The sequence below is a fragment of the Chiloscyllium plagiosum genome, chromosome 9, assembly GCF_004010195.1.
Source record: "Chiloscyllium plagiosum isolate BGI_BamShark_2017 chromosome 9, ASM401019v2, whole genome shotgun sequence".
Classification (NCBI taxonomy): Eukaryota; Metazoa; Chordata; class Chondrichthyes; order Orectolobiformes; family Hemiscylliidae; genus Chiloscyllium; species Chiloscyllium plagiosum.
In genome coordinates this window covers 5245565-5267628 of record NC_057718.1, presented here as the reverse complement: position 1 = coordinate 5267628, position 22064 = coordinate 5245565, and the positions used below count along the sequence as shown (strand labels likewise).

Here is a 22064-nt window from a genome sequence, read left to right as displayed (position 1 = left end):
CCTATTGTACTCTATGCTACTTTCTCCCCACTCCCACCCCCCTCTCATATATCTCTCCACTCCGCGGGCACTCTGCCTCTATTCCTGATGAAGGGCTTTTGCCCGAAACGTCGATTTTCCTGCTCCTCGGATGCTGCCTGAACTGCTATGCTTTTCCAGCACCACTCTAGTCTAGACTATATGTGTTATTCAGTCTTCTGTATGTCAGTGAAGAATGTACATGTGTTATTCAACAGTCTGTGTTAGTGAGTATTGTATGTGTATGTGTGTTATTCAGTCTTCTGTCTGTCAGTGAAGAATGTACATGTGTTATTCAGCAGTCTGTGTGTTAGTGGGTATTGTGTGTATGAGCTCTAGTCTAGAGTGTATGTGTTATTCAGTCTTCTGTATGTCAGTGAAGAATGTACATGTGTTATTCAACACTGTGTTAGTGAGTATTGTATGTGTATGTGTGTTATTCAGTCTTCTGTATGTCAGTGAAGAATGTACATGTGTTATTCAGCAGTCTGTGTGTTAGTGGGTATTGTGTGTATGAGTTACAACAGTAGTATCGCCCCTCCTCTCCTCCCCTCTTCCCACGTCCCCGGGCCCCCTGCAGCTCTCAGTGACTGGTAGGTTCCATTTGTGAAGAATTGTGAACTTCCTTTGTGAATCCCGCCCCCAGGATCTGGTCGAGTTGGCCTGCCTGTTGTACGGGAAGGGACGGAGGGACCCTCGGGGAGCAGTGAGGAGCGGAGAGAGAGGCCGTTCGGAGGAGGTGTGAATGAGGGGCGGGGAGGGGGGCGATGCGATGCGGGTGAGTTCCCCTCTCGGCAGCATGTTCTCTGACAATGCAAAACTGCAACTCCTGACCCAGAGCTGGAGTTTCTGAACTTCTCTCTCTCTCTCTCTCTCTTTCCGCAGTCTTCCTTCTGTCTCCTCTCCCCGCCCGGATATCCAATGAAAAGTAAATTATTTAAATTCGCTGTTTGCATCATTTTGGGAAGCAGGGAGAATATTAATGGTTTTCATTGCGGCTATCATTTGCATCGGAGTGCGTTTATTCTATTTATGAATAATTAGATGCTATCATTACACTGTCCCTGCTTTGAAGGGCACATGCCCGAAACGTCGATTCTCCTGCTCCTTGGATGGTGCCTGACCACTTTCCTCATTCCTGATTTCTTTGTACTGCCAATTTCAATAACATCACATCGAGGGAATTTGCAATTTGGTGAATTCTTCCTTTTACTCTTGTGTGTGGCTTATATCGAGAGACCCTATACATGTTCTGGGGTGAGGAGTCAATCTTGGAGTCTGTTTATTTTGGAAAGTAATCTACAACTCCTAGACCTTGCTCGCTCTCTCTCTCTCTCTCTCTCCCCCTGGCCAATGTTTTTGCAGATACAATTGCGGCTCCAGTTCGACCTCTTCTGTTCACCAGAATTTTATGAATGGTCATAAAGGAGTGTAGACGGGTTTCGGATTGGGGCTTATTATATAATTGTTATAAAGTCAGATAGCACGGAAACAGACCCTTCGCTCCATCTCGTCCACGCTGACCGGACATCCTAATCTGACCCGGTACCATTTGCCAACATTTGGCCCATATCCCACCAAACCCTTCCTATTCATGTACCCTGGGTGCCTTGTGAAATGTGACATAGCCAACTGTAGAGCTGACAGGCAGCGCTCAGCTACTTTAACACAGTTATCTCAACCTCATTCAGCAGGAGATTCAGAGCTACAATACGCCATTCCTTAAATAACCCCACGGAGGCTGGGATCTTGTCACCAAGTCACCCTTTATTTATACGTGCAGAGTCCTTGACACCGATCCAGCTCCCTCAGAGTGAACACACCCTCTGACACTCCGTTTAGGTCTGTCAGCCAGGGCTCCCTGATTGGATCAGGATAAAACCCCAATCAGGGAATACATATTCTATGAGGTCCAGTTGCCTGACCTCATTACAATCACTACCTCCCTCCGCCTCTGAGTCCGAGGATATAGGCTGGTTCTTTTTTTCTAGCTGCTCCTGGGGGGGGAGGGGGGTTTAGCACCGGGCCAGGTTCTTCCAACTCTGCCCCGGACACAGGTGGCATGTAACGTACAGCAGCTCACCTTGTGCCCAGATCATCTCGGAAGAAATTCATTCTCCTCTTCAGCCGGCAAAGACATCGAGGCAGCGATATCCACTGTGTCCATCTCCGTTTCCGAAGTATCAGGTTGTAAGTTTTCTCACTGAGCTGGTAGATTTGTTCTCAGATATTTCATCACCATGTTAGGAAACATCATCAGTGAGCCTCCGTTGAAGCACTGGTGTTCTGTCTTGCTTGCTATTTATGTCTCTTGGTCTATTAGGGTGGGTGATATCATTTCCGGTTCTTTTTCTCTGAGGTTGGTTATTGGGGTCCAAATCGATGTGTTTGTTGATGAGTTTGATTGCCAGGCCTCTAGGAATTGCCGTGTGTGTCTCTGTTTAGCCTGTGCTGGGAGGGATGTATTGTCCCAGTCAAAGTGGTGTCCTTCTTCGTCTGTGTATAACAATACGAGTGATAGCTGCTCCATGTCTTTTGGTGACTAGTTGGTGCTAATGTATCCTGATGGCTAGTTTCCTGTCTGTCTGTTCAATGTAGTGTTTGTTGCAGTCCTTGCAGGCTATTTTATAAATGGCATTCGATTTGTCAGTTGTTGGTACAGGTCCTTTAGGTTCACCAGGAGCTGTTTGTGTGTTGGAAGGTTACCATAATGTCAAGAGGTCGGAGTAGTCTGGTAGACATCTCCAAGATGTCTCTGATGTATGGTGGTGTGGCTAGAGTCAATGGGTGTGTTGTGTGTTCTTATTTGGGTTTGTTGGTTAAGAATTGGCGGACTGTGTTAATTGGATGGAAGTGGGTACTACAGATGCTGGAGATTAGAGTCAAGATTAGAGTGGTGCTGGAAAAGCACAGCAGGTCAGGCAGTATCCAGGGAGCAGGCCTTGGATGAGTTTATTGGGTACCCTTTCTTCTTGAATGCACTGTAAAGGTATTTTTCTTCTGCTGCTCGTAGTTCCTGGGTGCTGTAGTGTGTTGTGGCCCATTTAAATAATGTCCTGATGCAGTTCCATTTGTGGGTGTTGGGATGATTGCTACTGTAGTTGAGTATCTGGTCTGTCTGTGTTGTTTTCCTGTAGACGCTGGTCTGCAGCTCTCCACTGGCTGTGGAGAAAGTGAGGACTGCAGATGCTGGTGATCAGAGTCGAGAGTGTGGTGCTGGAAAAGCGCAGCAGGTCAGGCAGCATCCGAGGGGCAGGAGAGTCAACATTTCATCTAGTAGTGAGGTTGGTGTTTCTTTGATGTGAATAGGAGACAATTACATCGAAGGAGACAATTACTTTGTCCTCTTCTATCGTGGCGTCTTTGATGATGTTCAGGAATTCTTGGATGGAGTGCATGGAGGGGCATGAGTCTTCTACCAGGTGCTTCTGTTTACAGTGAAGCTCCTTTGCCAGTCTGTATGTCAGTGGGCCAGGAAGTGAGACGATGGGTCTGAGGGGGGGGGCCCTGGTTTGTGTACCTTAATATCACTCTGGCCAAAGAAACACTGACCTCACTATGAAATGAACCAAAGACACAAACACCAGACAGCACCAACTCCATCAGCAAGAACAGCATCCTCATGCTATCAGACTTGTGCCTCACTCCCCACTTCACCTTCAATGACAAGACCTACAAACAAGTCAACGGGATCACCATGGGATCACCAGTATCAGGATTCATGGCAGAAGTAGTTATGCAGAGACTAGAACAAACAGCCCTCCCCATGATCCGACCCGAACTTTGGGTCCGCTATGTGGGTAACACCTTTGTCATAATGAAATGGAACAAATTAGAGGAAACCTACAATATCATTAACAACATCCTTACTGGCATAAACTTCACCAGAACGGAAGAGAACAACAACACACTCCCCTTCCTAGATGTGGAAATCCAGGATTCCTTCATTTGCCAGCCTCCTGATTTCAGTCTCTACTTTTGCCCTTAAGGCAAATGGCATTGGGCAAATCTTGAAGAAACATGGAATTGCTTCCTGGTCAACATTTAAAGTGGCCATGCCTCCTTTGGTAGTCCCTGGACCTTCCTGAAAAACCTCCGGGTATTTAATTAGGACTTCACTCGGGTAGCCACTTTCTAATCAAAAAATGTTGAGTCAATCGAAGGGAATATTTCTCAACCTCATCAACTTCACCTCATCAGGCTTGGGCCTGAGCCTTTTACTTCAATCAGTGGGAAGTGAACTAGCTGCTTCTCATAACAGACTGGAACCAGAGCTGTATCGTTAATCTGTAAAGGTTTCAGTTCTTAGTCTAGCTCTGGTCTTGTGCAAGCATAAGGGTTGGAATCCAGAACGAGTTTGTAAAGGACTGGTTCAGCAATCACTGAATTGTCTGCAGCAGAATCGATCTCCATTAAAACCAGGTGACCATTTAACCAGATGTTTATTTTGATTGGTTCTGATTTGGATGTTGCTGAACAATTTAACTGTTCCAAACCAGATGTAGGTGGACTTTCCAGAATGCGCACTCTCCTGGATACCGATGTGTGAGTTATCTTATTCAGTTCAGGTCTGGGAGGACTCCTTTGCTGTCTCGAGTCCGCATACCGACAGCAACTACAATGACTTGCCAGTCGAGATCGTGAAGAAGATATTAACCGTTTGGTTGAGGCTTGGCTTTGTTTTGGGGTTTTACTGTGGGGTGACCGAGAGTCCCTCTGTTCAGATTATGTCCTCAGTGAGGCTGTGCAACCGCCTTCACTTAAGCGGTGTTCCCCAAGCTCGGTTGGCCTGGCGAGAGTCTCCACTTCCATCGGAATACCCTACAACTCACATGCTCTACTTGCCATAGTTTTCAATGATAAAGCCAGCTGTAGTGTCTGTTTGAAGTCTGCCTGGGCTTCAGCTAGTAGGCTCAATGATTACATCATTAACCCGTTTACCAAACAGTCTCTCAGCATCTCGTTAAGGGTTAAATCAAAGTCACATGCCTCTGCCAATCATCTTAACCTCGTCAAAAATCCTGATACGGATTCCCTTGTTTCTTCGTTTGCCGAGTAAATTGATAGTGTCTCAGAATGAGAGGAGGCTCGGGGGTCATAATATTCCTTAACGAAATCCACCTACCTTCAAAAGGTTTTAGTGTCAGGTGCCTTAGGAAAAGTCAGGCTCCTTAAAACCAAAAAAGCTATGGGTCCACAGGCTGTCAGGAGAATTACTTGTTGCTTTTCATCTGCCCCAATGTCATTTGCCCAGAAAAAATAATGCATTCTTTCAACAAACTGCGCTCAGTCTTTGACAGCAGGATCGAATGAGTCAAGTTTCCCAAATAATAGCATAATACCAGAAGTGCTTATCTTAATTTGAAGATGACTGTTACGAGTGAATTTCTTCAGGAGTGTGCTTTTCTCTCATCGCCACTGAAATAACTCCACAGAGGCTGGTATCCCAACACCAAGTCGGCCTCTATTTATACGTGGAGAGTCTGTGGTAATTCTGATCTCTTTTGTGAAAAAATAATTTCCTCTCTCTGCTTTCTTCACTCCCACCTCGCTCTGTACATAACATTGCAACATCCAACATACCAGAGGGTGAAGACAGCACAAGTTGTTGTTTCCCTCTCTTTTGCCATTTCCTGGTCTTCAGATCAGGCACTTGGCTATGATGTTGCCTCCTCAGTCACACAAACACTAAACCCTGGCAAAAAAGCTCTCATGGTCCCTAGATTTATTAGGGTCTTGCTATACGTGGAAACTCAATTGTTTTACACCCATTTGCAGGGGTTTCTGATCACTTTGACCAAAGTTTTATGTCAGAAAAATGAATATTTTGAATCTGCTGTTCAAATATGTTTTGACATACCTCTGGAGCAGCTGGGACTTGAACCTCAAGCCCAGAGGGAGGGTCATGATTACTCTCCACAAAAGACCCCTTGAGACAATGAAATGCTTGCAATTCCCATGCGCATGGACTCTCAGAAGCTGGTGTTGGTTTTAACCATATGGAATCCTCGCCATTTGGGTGAAAACTTTCCTGTTGGATGCTTTAACACAACTGTGTGAAATGAATGAGTGAATTAAATTTAGTGCAGGATGAAGACTTTCAATTCAGTTTTGAGTTTCTAACACAAATTGAAGAATAAAGTTGACCACCAAGATGTAAGCAGGGCCAGAGTGACTGAGGAGTAAGTGACTGATAGGTCAGCGGTCAGTTAGAAGCATCCTCATGAGTACATCCTGCTTGTTTTGAACTTAATTCCTGCTGTCTCGGTGTTTGGTTCCTGCTTCTCTTCCAACTTGCCCTGTTGCTGATCAAGATTTACCTCATTTGCTTTTTCTGTGTCAACAGTCACAATGTAGTCACAAGCTCTGACCAGCTGTCTGTGTGGAGTTTCCACATTCTCCCTGTGTAATGCTAAATTGTCCATAGTGTTCAGTGCTGTGTGGGTTAGGTGGGTTAACTATGGGAAATGCAGGGTTACAGGGATAAGCTGGAGGGGTGGGTGTAGGTGGGATGCTCTTCAGAGGGTCATGTGAAGTTGATGGGCCAAATGACCTGCCTACACTCTGTCGGGATTCCATGATCCTATATATATTAGATAATTCTCTAGAGTCAGTTTCTAAAATCTCAGTTTTACGGCCAATTCAACAAAAGAAAACTTGCACGTGCAAACTGACCACAGACAACACTTAATTCTGAAAATCAAGACAATATTGTCAAAGCTTTTTCGGTTGCACTCATCAGCACAGCTGCAAGAATACCAAACTTCAACAATTTATAATAACAATTTATACTGCATAAGAAAAGGTTTTCTTTGAAATATTTGAACACCCACTATGCACTAGCAATACAAGTGATAGTCTCCATGTACAAGATGGTGCAGTCAAGGTAAAGGGATGTTATTCCAGTCTTACAAATGAGAATGAAGAGGTATGAATTTCTGTGCTGGTGCAATGCTGGATGCATTGGTCTTCTGACTTAATATCTCATTGTGAATTGTATAAATCCACACTTTCGGCCTGTTTGTAGCAGGAGCATACTGACCATAACCAACCAGGCGCCGCTTACAAAACTTATAACAACTCATTAGATGTGACTGCACGGTTGGACAGTACTTGCTGAACAATCCCAAATGTGCTAAGGATTTCACTAATAATCAATTTAAGATTTCTAGTCATTGTGACTCACTGACACTTGTTTGAAGTTACACATGTATATAGGTAGGACCCTGTTCTCAGAAGCATATCAGCAACAATTCCCTGGTACATTCTCGATAGAAATATCTTAGCTTATCTACCAATCAGCACACTTTTCTCATAGAGAGTAAATTGTTGCTCAGTTTGAAATTTGATGTTCTTGTATCTGTCCTGATGAGTGTAAGGCAGAAAGTTTTAATGGACTTTCTTGTTTTGCAGCAATATATCACTTTGGTTCAGAGGGTGATGCATTCTTGTTTAATATAAGGTGAGGTGTTAAACAAATGCATGCCTACACCCTCAGATGGACGTTAAAGCTCATCCTCAAAATTAACGCATATAATTTTCCCAATGTCTGAGTCATCCAAAACTGGCCATCCATCTCATTGTTGTATGTGGAAAATTGTGAGCATGTTGTCAGCAACATTTCCTATTTTACAGCATTGACTGAATTTCCTGAGATGTAACAATGTTCTGAGGCTGTGAATGATACTATAGAAATTGAGAGATTTATTTTGTAAATATACTTCATTGTACAGACTCAGAATCTCCCAGTCTGTTATTTACTGAGCAATGCTGACAAAAGCCAAAAGTATTTTCCAATCGATGCTTCCATTTTGGACATACAGTCACTGTCACCATATTGCAACAACGTTCATTTATGTGGCATAGAGTCGTAGAGATGTACAGCATGGAAACAGACCCTTCGGTCCAACCCGCCCATGCCGACCAGATATCTCAACTCAATCTAGTCCCACCTGCCAGCACCCGGCCCATATCCCTCCAAACACTTCCCATTCATATACCCATCCAAATGCCTCTTAAATGTTGCAATTGTACCAGCCTCCACCACTTCTTCTGGCAGCTCATTCCATACACGTACCACACTCTGCGTGAAAAAGTTGCCCCTTAGGTCTCTTTTATATCTTTCCCCTCTTACCCTAAACCTATGCCCCTCTAGTTCTGGACTCCCCGATCCCAGGGAAAAGACTTTGTCTATTTATCCTATCCATGCCCCTCATAATTTTGTAAACCTCTATAAGGTCACCCCTCAGCCTCCGACGCACCAGGGAAAACAGCCCCAGCCTGTTCAGCCTCTCCCTATAGCTCAAATCCTCCAACCCTGGCAACATCCTTGTAAATCTTTTCTGAAGCCTTTCAAGTTTCACAACATCTTTCTGATATGAAGGAGACCAGAATTACACGCAATATTCCAACAGTGGCCTAACCGATGTCCTGTACAGCCATAACATGACCTCCCACCTCGCATTTATCTGAATTAAACTGCCATTTCTCAGCCCATTGGCCCATCTGGTCCAGATCCTGTTGTAATCTGAGGTAACCCTCTTTGCTGTCCACTACACCTCCAATTTTGGTGACATCTGCAAACTTACTACCTGTACCTCTTATGCTCCCATCCAAATCATTTATGTAAATGACAAAACATAGAGGACCCAGCACCGATCCTTGTAGCACTCCACTGGTCACAGGCCTCCAATCTAAAAAACAATCCTCCACTACCACCCTCTGTCTTCTACCTTTGAGCCAGTTCTTATCCAAATGGCTAGTTCTTGCTGTATTCCGTGAGGTCTAACCTTGCTAATCAGTCTCCCATGGGGAACCTTGTCGAACGCCTTACTGAAGTCCATATAGATCACATCTACTGCTCTGCCCTCATCAATCTTCTTTGTTACTTCTTCAAAAAACTCAATCAAGTTTGTGAGACATGATTTCCCTCGCACAAAGCCATGTTGACTATCCCTAATCAGTCCTTGCCTTTCCAAATACATGTATATCCTGTCCCTCGGGCTTCCCTCCAACAACTTGCCCACCACCGACATCCGGCTCACTGGTCTATAGTTCCATTTGCTGAAGTAAATCAAACCAAGGATGCATTAGGGGCAGATCAAAGCTGTGCAAAAGCTGTGGCTGGTAGGATAGGAGAGCATTTATTGCCCGTCCCTAATTGCCCAGAGGGCAGGTATGAGTCAACTACATTGCTGTGGGTCTGAAGTCCAGACCAGTTAAGGATAGCAGTTTCCTTCCCTAAAGTGAAGCAGATGGGTTTGTCCCAACAATGGACAATGGATTCATGGTTATCAAATTCCAGATTTTTGAAAATAAATTGAATTCAAATTCTACCATCTGTGTGGCTGGGTTTGAACCCAGATATGTTACCTGGGTGTCTGGATTAATAGTTCAGTGATAATAATACCACTAGGCCATCTTGCCAAACACATTTTATTGTAAAATTGTGCAGGAAGTTTTAGGAAGTTTTCTAACATCAAGATCTAGGGTAACTTGTCAAGATGGATCCAAAGGCGAAAGTGAGGACTGCAGATGCTGGAAATCAAAGTCGAGATTAGAGTGGTGCTGCAAAAGCACAGCAGGTCAGGCAGCATTGGAGGAGCAGGAAAATCGACGCTTCAGGCAGGAGCCCTTCATCAGGAATGAGGCTGGGAGCCTCTGGTGTGGAGAGATAAATGGCAGGGGGTGGGGCTGAGGAGCAGGTAGCTAGGAGTACAGTAGGTGGATGGAGTTGTGGATAAAGGTGATAGGTCAGAGAGGAGGGTGGAATGGATAGGTGGGAAAGAAGATTGATAGTTGGGACAGGTCATGAGGATGGTGCTGAGCTGGAAGGTTGGAACTGGGGTAAGGTGGGGGGAGGGGAAATAAGGAAACTAGTGAAGTCCGCATTGATGCCCTGGAGTTGAAGTGTGCCGAGGCTGAAGATGAGGTGTTCTTCGAGTCTGTTTCAGGACATGGTTGAAGAGCTTCAGGGCAGAGGAGATGACCTGGGGTTGCAGTGAGAGAGAGACTCACTCAGATCTTTGTAAAGAGAGGAGGAGAACTTCTTCAAGATAGGCATCCTTGCAAGAGGATTCGCCGTAAGGTTAAAATCAACTAGGCGAAAGTGATATCAGAGTCAAGATTAGAGCGGTGCTAGAAAAGCACAGCAGGTCAGGCAGCATCCGAGGAGCAGGAAAATCGACGTTTTGGGCAGGAGCCCTTCATCAGGAATGAGGCTGGAAGCCTCGGGGTTGGAGAGATAAATGGGAGGAGGGTGGAGCTGGGGAGAAGGTAGTTGAGAGTGCAATAGGTAGATGGAAGGATCCAAAGTTGGCTTAGTGACCAGAGGCAGAGGGTGGTATTAGAAGGCTGTTTGTGTGGACTGGAGCCCAGTTTGCAGTAGCATACCACAGGGCTCAGTACAAGATCCCTTCATGTTTGTAATAGACGGTGTAGAGGAGGATGTGCAGGGGGCTTGTTGAGTAGGTTTGTGGATGATATGCGAATTAGCTGAGTAGTTAATAGAAGGTCTTAGATTACAGGAAGATACAGATGGATTGGGTTGGTGAGCAGATCAGAGGCAGATGAAAAGTGTGAGAGGATTCATTTGGCAGAAGTAAGAAGGCAAGGGAATATTCACTGAATGGCAGGACACTAGAAAGCTGAGAGAGGAACACAGGGATCTTGGGCTGATTGTCTACTGATTCTTGAGGGTGGCAGGTGAATACTTGAAACGTCATAAAGACTCAAGGCTATGGGCTAAGTGCTGGAAAGTGGGATTGGAACAGATAGGCCCCCATAGACTCGATGATCCAAAGGGCCTCTTCTGTGCTGTATGACTGTATGGCCCTTGCTGATTAGAGAACGTAAAATCTGCTGAGAATGTGAATTCCATTGGTCCTTTCAACAATGTAGTCAATACATAGAATATATGTGGGTTTCCATGTATGTGTGAACACAGGTACATGCACCTACACACACATACAGCAACACACAGATTTACATGTACTGACAGATTCAGGTAGACACAGACTTGCACATGTATAGACACATATACACAAACATAGACTCGCACACACATACACAGACATAGATTTACACACACATAAACAACCACAGACTTACACACACTTGCAAATACCCAAACACGCAGACTGAAGAAGTATTAAGGAGAGTAGATCTTCACTAACCCCCAAGCCAAAGTTCTGGGAACAAGAGTTCAAATCCCACCATGGTAGATATTGAAATTTGAATTTTATGAAAATCTGAAATTAAATGCTAATAGTGACCATGTAACTTTCCTCAAATATCATAAAAATAACATCCTGTTGACTGATGTTCTTTAGGGAAAGAAATCTGCCATCCTTACCTGGTCTGACCTGTATGTGACTCCAGACTGACAGCAGTATTCTGGGCTGCCCTCTGGGCAATTAGGGGTGAGTAGTAAATGCTTTCCTAGCCAGGGATGCCCTCATCCCCTGAGTGAATTTTTACAAAGTGAAATGCTCATTCAGAGAGGCGGTGCACTCATGAGGGGTCACTAACCTCCGTCTGCACTGGAACAGTACTGTGATTCTGCGATGTGTAATCCTACTGTTATCCAGTAACCAGGGAAATAAAGCAGCCACATTGATTAAAAAAATTGCATTCTCTGCCTTCATCTATTACCAAACAAATATTGACAAAGGTTAAAATTCACAAACGCATATCTTGGCAATCTGAGTATTGTGATCAAATGATCAATGAAAGAGTTTTTTAAAAAACAATACAAATCAGGAATACAATAATTAGATTCCCTACAGTGCGGAAACAGGCCCTTCAGCCCAACAAGTCCACGCTGACCCTCCGAAGAGCAACCCACCCAGACCCATTCCCCCCTGACTAATCCACCTAACACTGCGGGCAATTTAGCGTGGCCAATTCATCTAACCTGCACATCTTTGGACAGTGGGAGGAAACCAGAGCACCTGGAGGAAACCCACGCAGACACGGAGAACATACAAACTCCACACAGAGAGTTACCCGAGGCAGGACTTGAACTTGGGTCCCTGGTGCAGTGAGGCAACAGTGCTAACCACTAAGCCACCGTGCCACCCCCATCTCACATCTGGATTCCCAATTAGCCACACGTGGCTAACATCTTGGACACTGCTGTTTTAAAAGGCTGTGTTCATTGCGTGCACTGTAAATATCCAAACGTTGGCCATCAATTCAGTGTGACAACGCCGTTAGGTAGTTAAAGCAGAAACAATGGAGGGTCTTGGAAGCACAGCAGCTTGTTTAACGATTAAGAGTGTGTTTATCGACAAAAGAGTTGTTCCACATTTTTTTCAGACGATTTCTTTTGATCTGTGGAAGGTACTGTTTCTTCAGTGTTAAAGGGTTTGAGACTCTGGTGCTGGAAAACATGAGAATGTATCACATGAACTCTGCACATGAAACTAATAAGATTGAAAGTAACAACATATGAGTCACTGGGATCTGATCATGGTATTTTGATGGTTTATACCTAAGGTAATAACAAGAGAACTCTCAAAGAATACACAGCTTAATATGTTTCATCAACAAAAGCATGGAAAGGTGTAAATTCACATACCGTACTAATACGAGATTTCAGATCACATCTTCATAAATGCAGTAATATATACCTCGAATTACATGTGACTAATGTATCAAACAAAGCTGGTCTATTCAACGGAACAGGAGTAGGCCAATCAGCCCTTCGAGCCTGTTCCACCATTCAGAGAGATGGTGGCTTATCTGCGCCTAACTCAATATATCTGCCTTTGGCCCATATTCTATGATTACTTTTGTTTAACAAAAATGAGATGTGTTGTTGGAACCTCTGAATTGGCAACATTGTGGTGAAATTCTTTGTTCATATAGTCACAAATTTGTTATTTCAAAATATTTTGCTTAAAAATTAGAAGCACTCATGCCAAACCCCGCCCCCCCCACCACAGCATTTTCCTCTGACATTCTCAATTGTCAGAACATACTCAGAAATTTCAATCTGTAAGCAATTTATAATGCACTCTTAATTAACCTTTAACATAATGATTTCTACAAACCCCTAACAGTAAGCTGAGAATAAATCAGGAGATAATGAGAGCATGCGAAATAGCACAACATTAATCATAGGTGATTTTATCTTCAGTTAGATTGAGATAGTCAGATTAGCACTTAGCCCTGAGGAGGAATTCATAGAATGCATTGAAGACAGTTTCCAAGAACAATATGTTCAAGGATTTTTATTTTTATTATTCATTCACCTGATGTGGACATGACTGGCTAGGCCAGCATTTATTATTCATCCCTAATTGCTCAGAGGGTAGTTATAAGATCCACCACATTGTTGTGGGTCTGAATTCACGTGCATGCCAGATCTTGTAAGGATGGCTGAATTCCTTTCTTAAAGCACATTGGTGACCCAGATGGATTTCTGCCCCCCCCCCCCCCCCCCCAAATATCAGCGATGGTCTTCTTTAGACTTTTAATTTCATTGGTGAAATATGAATTCAATGCAATCGCCATGGCAGGATTTGAATGCAGGTCCCCCAGATATTACCTATGTCTCTGCATTAATAGGTCCAGTGTTAATACGATCACCTTCCCATTGCATTCTCAACTTCATTTTCCTGCCCTTCCTGAGAACCTCAGGCTGCCTTATTTATGAAATCTGCTGTTGCTTTTGTGTCAGTATGCCTCAGAGATGGGTGTGAAGTGTTGGAAGGATCTGCCTGGTGATTAACAAGTCAAGTCATACAATTACTGTTTTAATGGCCATATCATTCACCCCGCAGTCAGACCTAATATTTGCTCCCCTCCTTATCGACCATAAAATGTGTTCCTTGTTGGGATCCAAGCTGAATAAGTCAAATCCTAGAATGAAAGGTCTTATTTTAGATAACGTGGTAGTCATTCAATTAAATATAGTTATGCTGCACTGCAGTTTTTTTTTATTAACAATGGAATAGAAAATTATTACACAAAAGTCAAGTAAAAAGATTTTCTAATTCTGGAACGCAGTTTGAATGGTTTTGATACACACTGAAAAACAAAGTCTCAAGCTGTTTTCTGATGCTATCCATTACAGAGACTCAAATCTAGTGAAATTACTCCTCCATATAAAATCTTTAAATTTTGTCTCACTGATTCTCTCCAGTTCTGTTTCTGTAGACTATCAATTGTGAGTTTAAACTTTCTCAGCCTGCAGATTTCTAACCAAATACTTTTGGTTTGGATGTTTCACAAACTAAACTTTTAGACTAAAATAACCATGTTTTCCCTGAACTGTCATATACTGTACTTGTTTCTCAGAGAGAAATTATATTTGCTTAGCTAACTATATTTATCTGAACCTTCTCAGGTCTATTCTGAACTGCCTGAAAAACTTTCAGTTTCAACAACAATCCTTGTCTTAATCAAAAATAAGCAAATAGCTTTAATGTTTACTCAAACTGTCATAAAAGAAGCAGTAAAAACAATCTTTTATTAACACTCCAAGGGTTCTCTGTTGTCTAACTTATACTGAATTAGATCACTATTTCAGAAGGATTATCTGACCTAGTTATTTCTAAAGAAATGCTTCAGAAAAGCAATCCCAAATGCTACTGTTTGAAAATCCATTCTCTCAAATGATCTTTATATATCATATGGATGTGCCTCACTGAGCAAGACAGATCCATACCCAGCCCTCAATCTAGACAGATCTACCATTTCAGCAGACAATGATTCATGCCTCTCCCTTGAGATCTGTGCCCCTGATCAGGATAGTGTGCAATGATGCAGTTCCAGCACAGGAATGAGTCCAGTGTGATGTTGTGGAATGGAGCAAGATACTAAGCTAAAGAAATGAAGTGTGAGAAGAGACCATTTGACCAATTGACCCAATAAGGAGCCATGTGCTGATGAGGGACAGGAAAATGGAATGGTTGTGATGAAACCTCCAAGAATGCACCTGACTGGATGGGTAATCTAACAGACACACCTTTCCTCTCATGGGTAACTCCTCTCTCAGAAAACCAGATGAGAACATGAGAGAAATGGGGATAGAAAGATGCCCTGGAAGGCTGAGATAAGGTGAATGGACTGGGAGTAGGCTTTTGAAGAGTATAAATACCAGCAGAGATTAGTTGAGCTGAACAGTTTGTTTCAATGCAATAGGTTCCAAGTTCTGGGATTGAGATTCCCCGTTTATTTCCTCCACTGCTTGTTGGTGAGATTGTTTACCTTGTGGTCTCTCACTGAAGTGTGGGGGGTGAAGCAAAAAGAGCAAGTGTTTTTTATTCATTCATTGGACATTGGAGTCACTGGCTGAGTCCTGCGTTTATTGCCTGTCCCTAGTTGCCCCTTGAAAAGGTGGTGGTGAGCTGCCTTCTTGAACTGCTGCAGTCCGTTGTGGGTTGACCCACAATCCAAATTTGCTGAAATTCACTCAGATTTCACTCCCAATTTAGGCTCTGAAGGCTGTTTTATGGACTCGCTGAAGACTCCTCACCAGTGCTGACTGCAGCTTTCACTGGATGTCAACAGAAATAAACAGAAACAAATAATGATGCAGTCATTAAATTACTTTCAAGGTCTGTGCTAATAATCAGGTATACTCCACCATAATATCAGTTTTAAGAAAGCACTAGGTTTTAAAAGCCGGAATCAGCAGTGTCATAAAAATCTAATTTGATCACCTTTTAGGGCAGCGAACTGACTGTTCTGACCACTCTGCACTACAGGGGTGATTTCAATTCCAAACCAGAACTCAAGTTCTCTCCGAAATGGCCGCTCAGTTGTATCAAGGTATTTCTGCTGAATACATGAGAAGATTCAGCAATACCATCGTTGGGCCAGTGAGGAGAGAGATTCAAATGCCAGTGTTATCAATGGAGTCCATATCTTGTGCCTCAATGAAAATAAACATCAAAGAAATGTAGTGTTGTTTGCAGGAATGTTGTAGTGGTGAGCATAGAATGTTACTGGCGAATTTGGGAGGGGATGATTGAGTAGCGAAGGGCATTGCTAGAATTTGATGCTACAGCTTAAAACCCCCTGGAGAATGATCTAATCTCTTCCCAAGGGGTTGTGTGTTTGTCATTTACAGGGAAAGAGATTAAAGTTCCATGGAGATATCAATATGGCTGTTTTGTTTTTAAAAAAAGATTGCATTTAAATAGAGCCTTTCATGTCCTCAGAATCTGTTTTGGACACAATAGAGATTATGGTCTCTGGTATAACAGAGGAATCACAGCACACAGCAAGCTCCCACAGACAGCCAAGGCCCCAAGTGCCTCGCTAAACTTCTCAACCTCGCTTTCCTCCTCTTTAAAGCTTATCACATTTGACCAGCTTTTGGTCAATTAACGTCTGCCTATGTTACTGTTCAACAATGCACAATAGTGCTGCAGTGGTGTGCTTTGGAGCAGTTTAATTAAGGCTGTGTTTTAAGTGCAAGTGGTGGGTTGTTTGTTGTTGTTGCAGTGTCTCAATTATATGGCGCTTGGGAGATTTCTCTAGAGTCCGATTCTTTCCTTTAATTCATTGACTTCTGTATTCCAACCAAGGCAAGAGCTTTCAAAGATTGATGGAATCATGAAAGTAAATGGTGAGACAAGGAATCGTACTGGCAAAGTTATGGAAGGATTAAGGACTGTCGCTGTGTGTTTTACTAAACAGTATTTTCCTCAGCAGATATCCTCCTCGAACATGTCCTCCGACGAGCTCTGTAAGTTCAATCTTCTCTTTGTCTTAAATTATGTTGGAAAGTTTGACTTGTGTTCACTTGTAGCTCATTTCCCCTACTTGTTTTATTCAGAACTCCTCATTTAAAGTACACACACACATCAGTCTCCAAGTGAATGAATGTTGGAAGATGATCAGAGTCAGGTCCTGATCCACTAGAGAAAAACGTGCTAGAATAGAGCCCGACAATTCCTAAGCCGTCATAAATATCTGACCAAAATAATTCATTCGCCTGATTCACTGCTATTCAGGACAAAATCAATTCACACTGGCTTTCCTTATTAACAGGAAAATATCTACTTATTTAACAAAAGAAACTCATTCAACAAATGGCAAACAAAACAGGATTAGATCTCAATGAAGTTCAACTTAAACTATGACCTTAAAAACCCAATCAGACGAGCATTCCTTCACAAATAGGACAGATAAAGTACAGATGATTTGACACAAATTATCCAGATGAAAAAATATAGACAGGGAGAAACAAATTCTGTTGCTCAAAGTCCAGACCAAAACATGGGGCAGATAGTTTCTCACAATCTTTTTGAATTTTTTTCTTAGTGATGGTGACGTGATGTTGGCTGCAAAGTGTTGATTGATCATTCATTGCATAGTTCATTAGATGGATCTCTAGATCTTTTCCTCTATTAGAATTTCGTTTTTGTTTTGCTCTTTCGGTCACAGAGAGAGATGGTGAAAGATACTCCTTGTTCACATGTTTCTAGATACTTCTGAGTACATAGCACCCACTGGCCTAACAAACTGCAGCCAGACCAATACAAAGGCTGTCATTAGGCAGATTTTCCTTTACTAAAAACTCCTAGTGTACCCATTCTCATAAAGTATTCATGTCACTGCTGTATAACGTGTGACACGGTGGCTCAGTGGTTAGCACTGCTGTATCACAGCACCAGGGACGTGGGTTCGATTCTAGCCTTGTGTAACTGTCTGTGTGGAGTTTGCACATTCTCCCTGTGGCTGTGTGGGTTTCCTCTGGGTACTCTGGTATCCTCCCACAGTCCAAAGATGTGCAGGTTAGGTGGATTGGCCATGGGAAGTTACAGGGATAGGGTAGATCTGGGTGGGATGCTTTTCGGAGACTTGATGGGCTGAATGCCCTGCTTCCACACTGTAGGGATTCTATAAAATAGTATAATCATGTAGAATTGCAGGGTGCACCAGACAATCCTATTTGATCTTAAATATTTTTCTGGTTGCCATAGCGATATATCAATGACCAACTTCCATCTTCCAGCTTGGAGTCCAAAAGCAAAAAGCAAGTATGTGGTCCCACACAGGAGGCAACCCACAGCTGGAGATCACTAATCTGCTATTTCGCGATACTGAACTTTAATTCTTTAATTTCTTGTCCCCCTGTACAAGAAGGATAGTAGGGATATTCCGGGTAATTACAGACCAGTGAGCCTGACGTTGGTGGTGGGGAAGTTGCTGGAGAGGGTACTGAGAGATAGGATCTATTTATATTTAGAAAAGAATGAGTTTATCAGTGATAGGCAGCATGATTTTGTGAGGGGAAGACCGTGCCTTACCAACTTGATAGAGTTCTTCGAGGAAATGACCAAGTTGATAGATGAAGGAAGGGCTGTTGATGTCATATACATGTACTTTAGTAAGGCGTTTGAAAGGGTTCCCCATGGTAGACTAATGGAGAAAGTGAAGTCACATGGTGTGCAGGGTGTTCCAGCTAGGTGGATAAAGAACTGGTTGAGCAACAGGAGACAGAAAGTAATAGTTGAAGGGTGTTTCTCGAAATGGAGAAAGGTGACCAGTGGTGTTCCACAGGGGTCAGTATTGGGGCCACTGTTGTTTGCGATGTACATAAATGATCTGGAAGAGGGCACTGTTGGTATGATCAGCAAGTTTGCAGATGACACGAAGATTGGTGGAGTAGCAGAAAGCATAAGGGACTGTCAGAGAATACAGGAGAATAGAGATAGGTGAGTTGGGTGGACAAGTGGCAGATGGCTTTCAATCCAGACAAATGTGAGGTGATGCATTTAGGCAAGACTAATTCTAGAGCGAATTATACAATGAATGGAAGAGCCTTGGGAAAAATTGAGGGGCAGAGAGATCTGGGAGTGCAGGTCCATTGTACCCTGAAGGTACAATGGACAGGTGGATAGAGTGGTCAAGAAGGCATATGGTATGCTTGCCTTCATTGGACGGGGTATTGAGCTGGCAAATCATGTTAACATTGTACAAAACATTGGTTCGGCCGCATTTAGAATACTGTGTACAGTTCTGGTCGCTACATTACCAAAAGGATGTGGATGCTTTAGAGAGGGTGCAGAGAAGGTTTACGAGGATGTTGCCTGGTATGGAAGGTGCTAGCTATGAAGAGAGGTTGAGTCGGTTAGGTTTATTTTCAGTAGAAAAAAAGGAGATTGAGAGGGGACCTGATTGAGATTTACAAAATCATGAAGGGTATAGACAGGGTGGATAGAGACAAGCTTTTTCCCAGGGTGAAGGATTCAATAACGAGAGGTCATGCTTTCAAGGTGAGAGGTGGAAAGTTTAAGGGGATACATGTGGCAAGTACTTCACACAGAGGGTGGTGGGTGTCTGGAATGCATTGCCAGCAGAGATGGTAGAGGCAGGCACGGTAGATTCATTTAAGATGCGTCTGGACAGATGCATGAGTAGGTGAGGAGCAGAGGATACAGATGCTTAGGAATTGACTGACAGGTTTAGACAGTACATTTGAATCAGCTCAGGCCTGTAGGGCTGAAGGGCCTGTTCCTGGGCTGTAAATTTTCTTTGTTCTTTGCTCTTTCTTGGTTCAGTCTCTAGATCAGCTGCAATTAAAGCTGCTATATAAATGCAGGTTGTTGTTGTCATAGGGTGCGTGGACTGTGGGAAGTGCCTGCCAGGAGAGTGTAGGATACATGGACCGTTGATCAAGGTGAAGGACAGGAGCATTCCCAGCCGTGCCAGGCTGAGTCTTCCACATTACCTTGCCCTCCGAGTATTGGAGATGCCAGCTGTCAACAAACACAGTGAGTGCCCGGTACAGAGACTGTGCCAAATGTGCCTCGGGTTCTGAAAGTACCTCTTACAGGTTGAGGTGAATGGTTCGAAACCAGAGGAGAAGGGGACATGACAATGAATACATGGCAGAAGCAGTTGCAAAGTAAGGAATGGGACAAAGAGGCAACATCTTGGAGTTAACATCAACCCGAAACTGAATTGGACTAGCCACATTGGTACACAGGCTAGTACTCAGCGACATTGGTTCACAGACTGGTTCACAGAGATGGATCCAAAGTTGGCTTAGTGGCAGGTGACAGAGGGTGGTATTAGAAGGCTGTTTGTGTGATTGGAGCCCAGTGTGCAGTAGCATACCACAGGGATCAGTGTTAGATCCCTTCATGTTTGTGATGGACAGGGTGGGGTTTGTACATTCTCCCTGTGGCTGTGTGGGTTTCCTCCAGGTGCTCTGGTTTCCCCCCACAGTCCAAAGATATGCAGGTTAGGGAGTTTGGCAATACTAAATTGTCCATAGTGTACACGGGCTTTTGCATGGTTACATCATTTATCTCACTTACCAGTCTTTCAGCATCTCATTAAGGGCTAAATCAAAGTCACTTCCCTCTGCCAGTGATCTTAACCCAGTCAAAATCCCAATATGGATTCTCTTGTTTCTCGATTTGCCGAGTAAATCGATAGTGTCTCAGAATTAGAGAAGGCTTGGAGTCATAATAGTCCTTAACTGAATCCGTGAACTCTTGAAAGATTTTAATTCCTGGTGCCCCAGGGAAGGTTAGGCTCCTAATAGCCAATAAAGCTGCGGGTACACAGACGTGTTCATGGAGTTATTGGTATGCAGGCTAGTCCTGTCTATCAAGGCCAATGTACCAACCAACAGCAGAACAAGTGAATATTGTTTCCATATTGAGTATTGTTTTGAGATGCCTCTTGCAGCGTGCATGGCTTCACATTCCTGAACCACGCCTGTGCATTTGCTATCACTTTGTGATTGACCCACCATCTATACTTTAAACTCCTACCGGAGCTTGGTTGGACCACAATGTGCACCCGTCCACTGGGGGAGGTTCAACAGGATAGGCCTCCTAATCCGATAGAAAGAGATCTTTAAATTTCAAAAAGGGTTGACGTTGAGAAGCAGTTTTCCCTCGTGGGTTTGGGATAGGGTTGGGAGGAAGAGCTATTGAAGGACAGAGCAATAGAGGTGATGCTGACAGGGAGACATGTGATTTGAATGGAGCAGAAGCACTGGTGGGGACCAGCTGGGTCTATAATGTGATTCTGATGTAATTTTGTGTCATTTGTCTCCTCCTTGCAGTCCTCGGTGTATTTGCCAAGAAGATGATCCAGAAGAGGACACAGTTTGGACCCTACGTAGGCCAGCTCTCAACCAGTCTCACTAACAATGATGACAACAGGCTTGTGTTACAGGTAGCGATTGAGAAAGATAATTCCTGTGCAGGCTGGATTGTCTTATGTGAAGGGTACATAGGGATTAGCCTTGGATTCTCTCAAGTTTCAAAAAAATGTGCAGTACACTCATTGAGACTTACAAAATCCTTACAGGGCTTCATTGGGTAAATTTAGATGGGCTGAAGGGCCTAGAACCAGGGGAACAGTCTCAGAATAAGGGACAAACCATTTACAAGTGAGATGAAGAGGAATTCTTATTCTCAGGGGGTCGTGAATCTTTAGAATTCTCTACCGCAGAGGGCTGAGGATGCTCCTTCATTGACCAAGTTCAAGACAGAAATTTATAGATTTCTAGTTCCTCATGATGCAGAGGGTTATGAGGACAGTGCATGAATATGGCCTTCAGCAATGATCTAGAATGGCAAAGCAGGCTCAGTGGGCTGAGTGGCCTCCTTCTCCACCTCGATGACAATTTTTCTGCCTTCCCTTGCAATGGGTTTGGAGTTACATGAGGAATGTCCAAGGTGCCTTAAACATGCCACACCAATGAGGAAGATCATGGCTAATCTTCTACACTAACTCCACTTTCAAAAATTAACCCTGCATTTCCTTAGCACCTAAAGATCTAGCGATCTCAGTTGTGAGTATATTCAGCATCAAGGACTCACTGAAGTTTCCCTCTGGATGTTCTGGTTTCCTCCCACAGTCCAAAGATGTTCAGGTTAGAAGGATTGGCCATGGGAACTGTAGGACTGCAGGGATGGTGTGGATTTATTTGGAATGCTCTTCAGAGGGGTGGTGTGGACTTAATGGGCTGAATGGACTGCTTCCAGTCTGTATGGAGTCTATGATTCTATGAAGAATTGCAAAGATTTGTCATCGTCTGACTGAAAATATCTACCTCATCT

At 43.5% G+C, this 22064-nt stretch overlaps 1 protein-coding gene across 6 annotated transcripts in view; it reads left to right on the top strand.

The window, feature by feature from the left end:
* The first annotated feature begins 585 nt into the window (after positions 1–585).
* The window catches only part of LOC122552582 (zinc finger protein PLAG1-like), a 32672-nt gene continuing 11193 nt past the window's right edge, over positions 586–22064 (top strand). The window contains exons 1-5 of one of the 6 annotated variants that reach the window (XM_043695300.1): positions 656–796; positions 904–946; positions 16687–16720; positions 19599–19754; positions 21062–21174. In XM_043695300.1, coding sequence (XP_043551235.1) covers positions 16702–16720; positions 19599–19754; positions 21062–21174 — 288 coding nt within the window. In that variant the 5' untranslated portion in view covers positions 656–796; positions 904–946; positions 16687–16701. The other 5 variants (XM_043695301.1, XM_043695299.1, XM_043695298.1 and 2 more) reach the window with 5 other exon arrangements.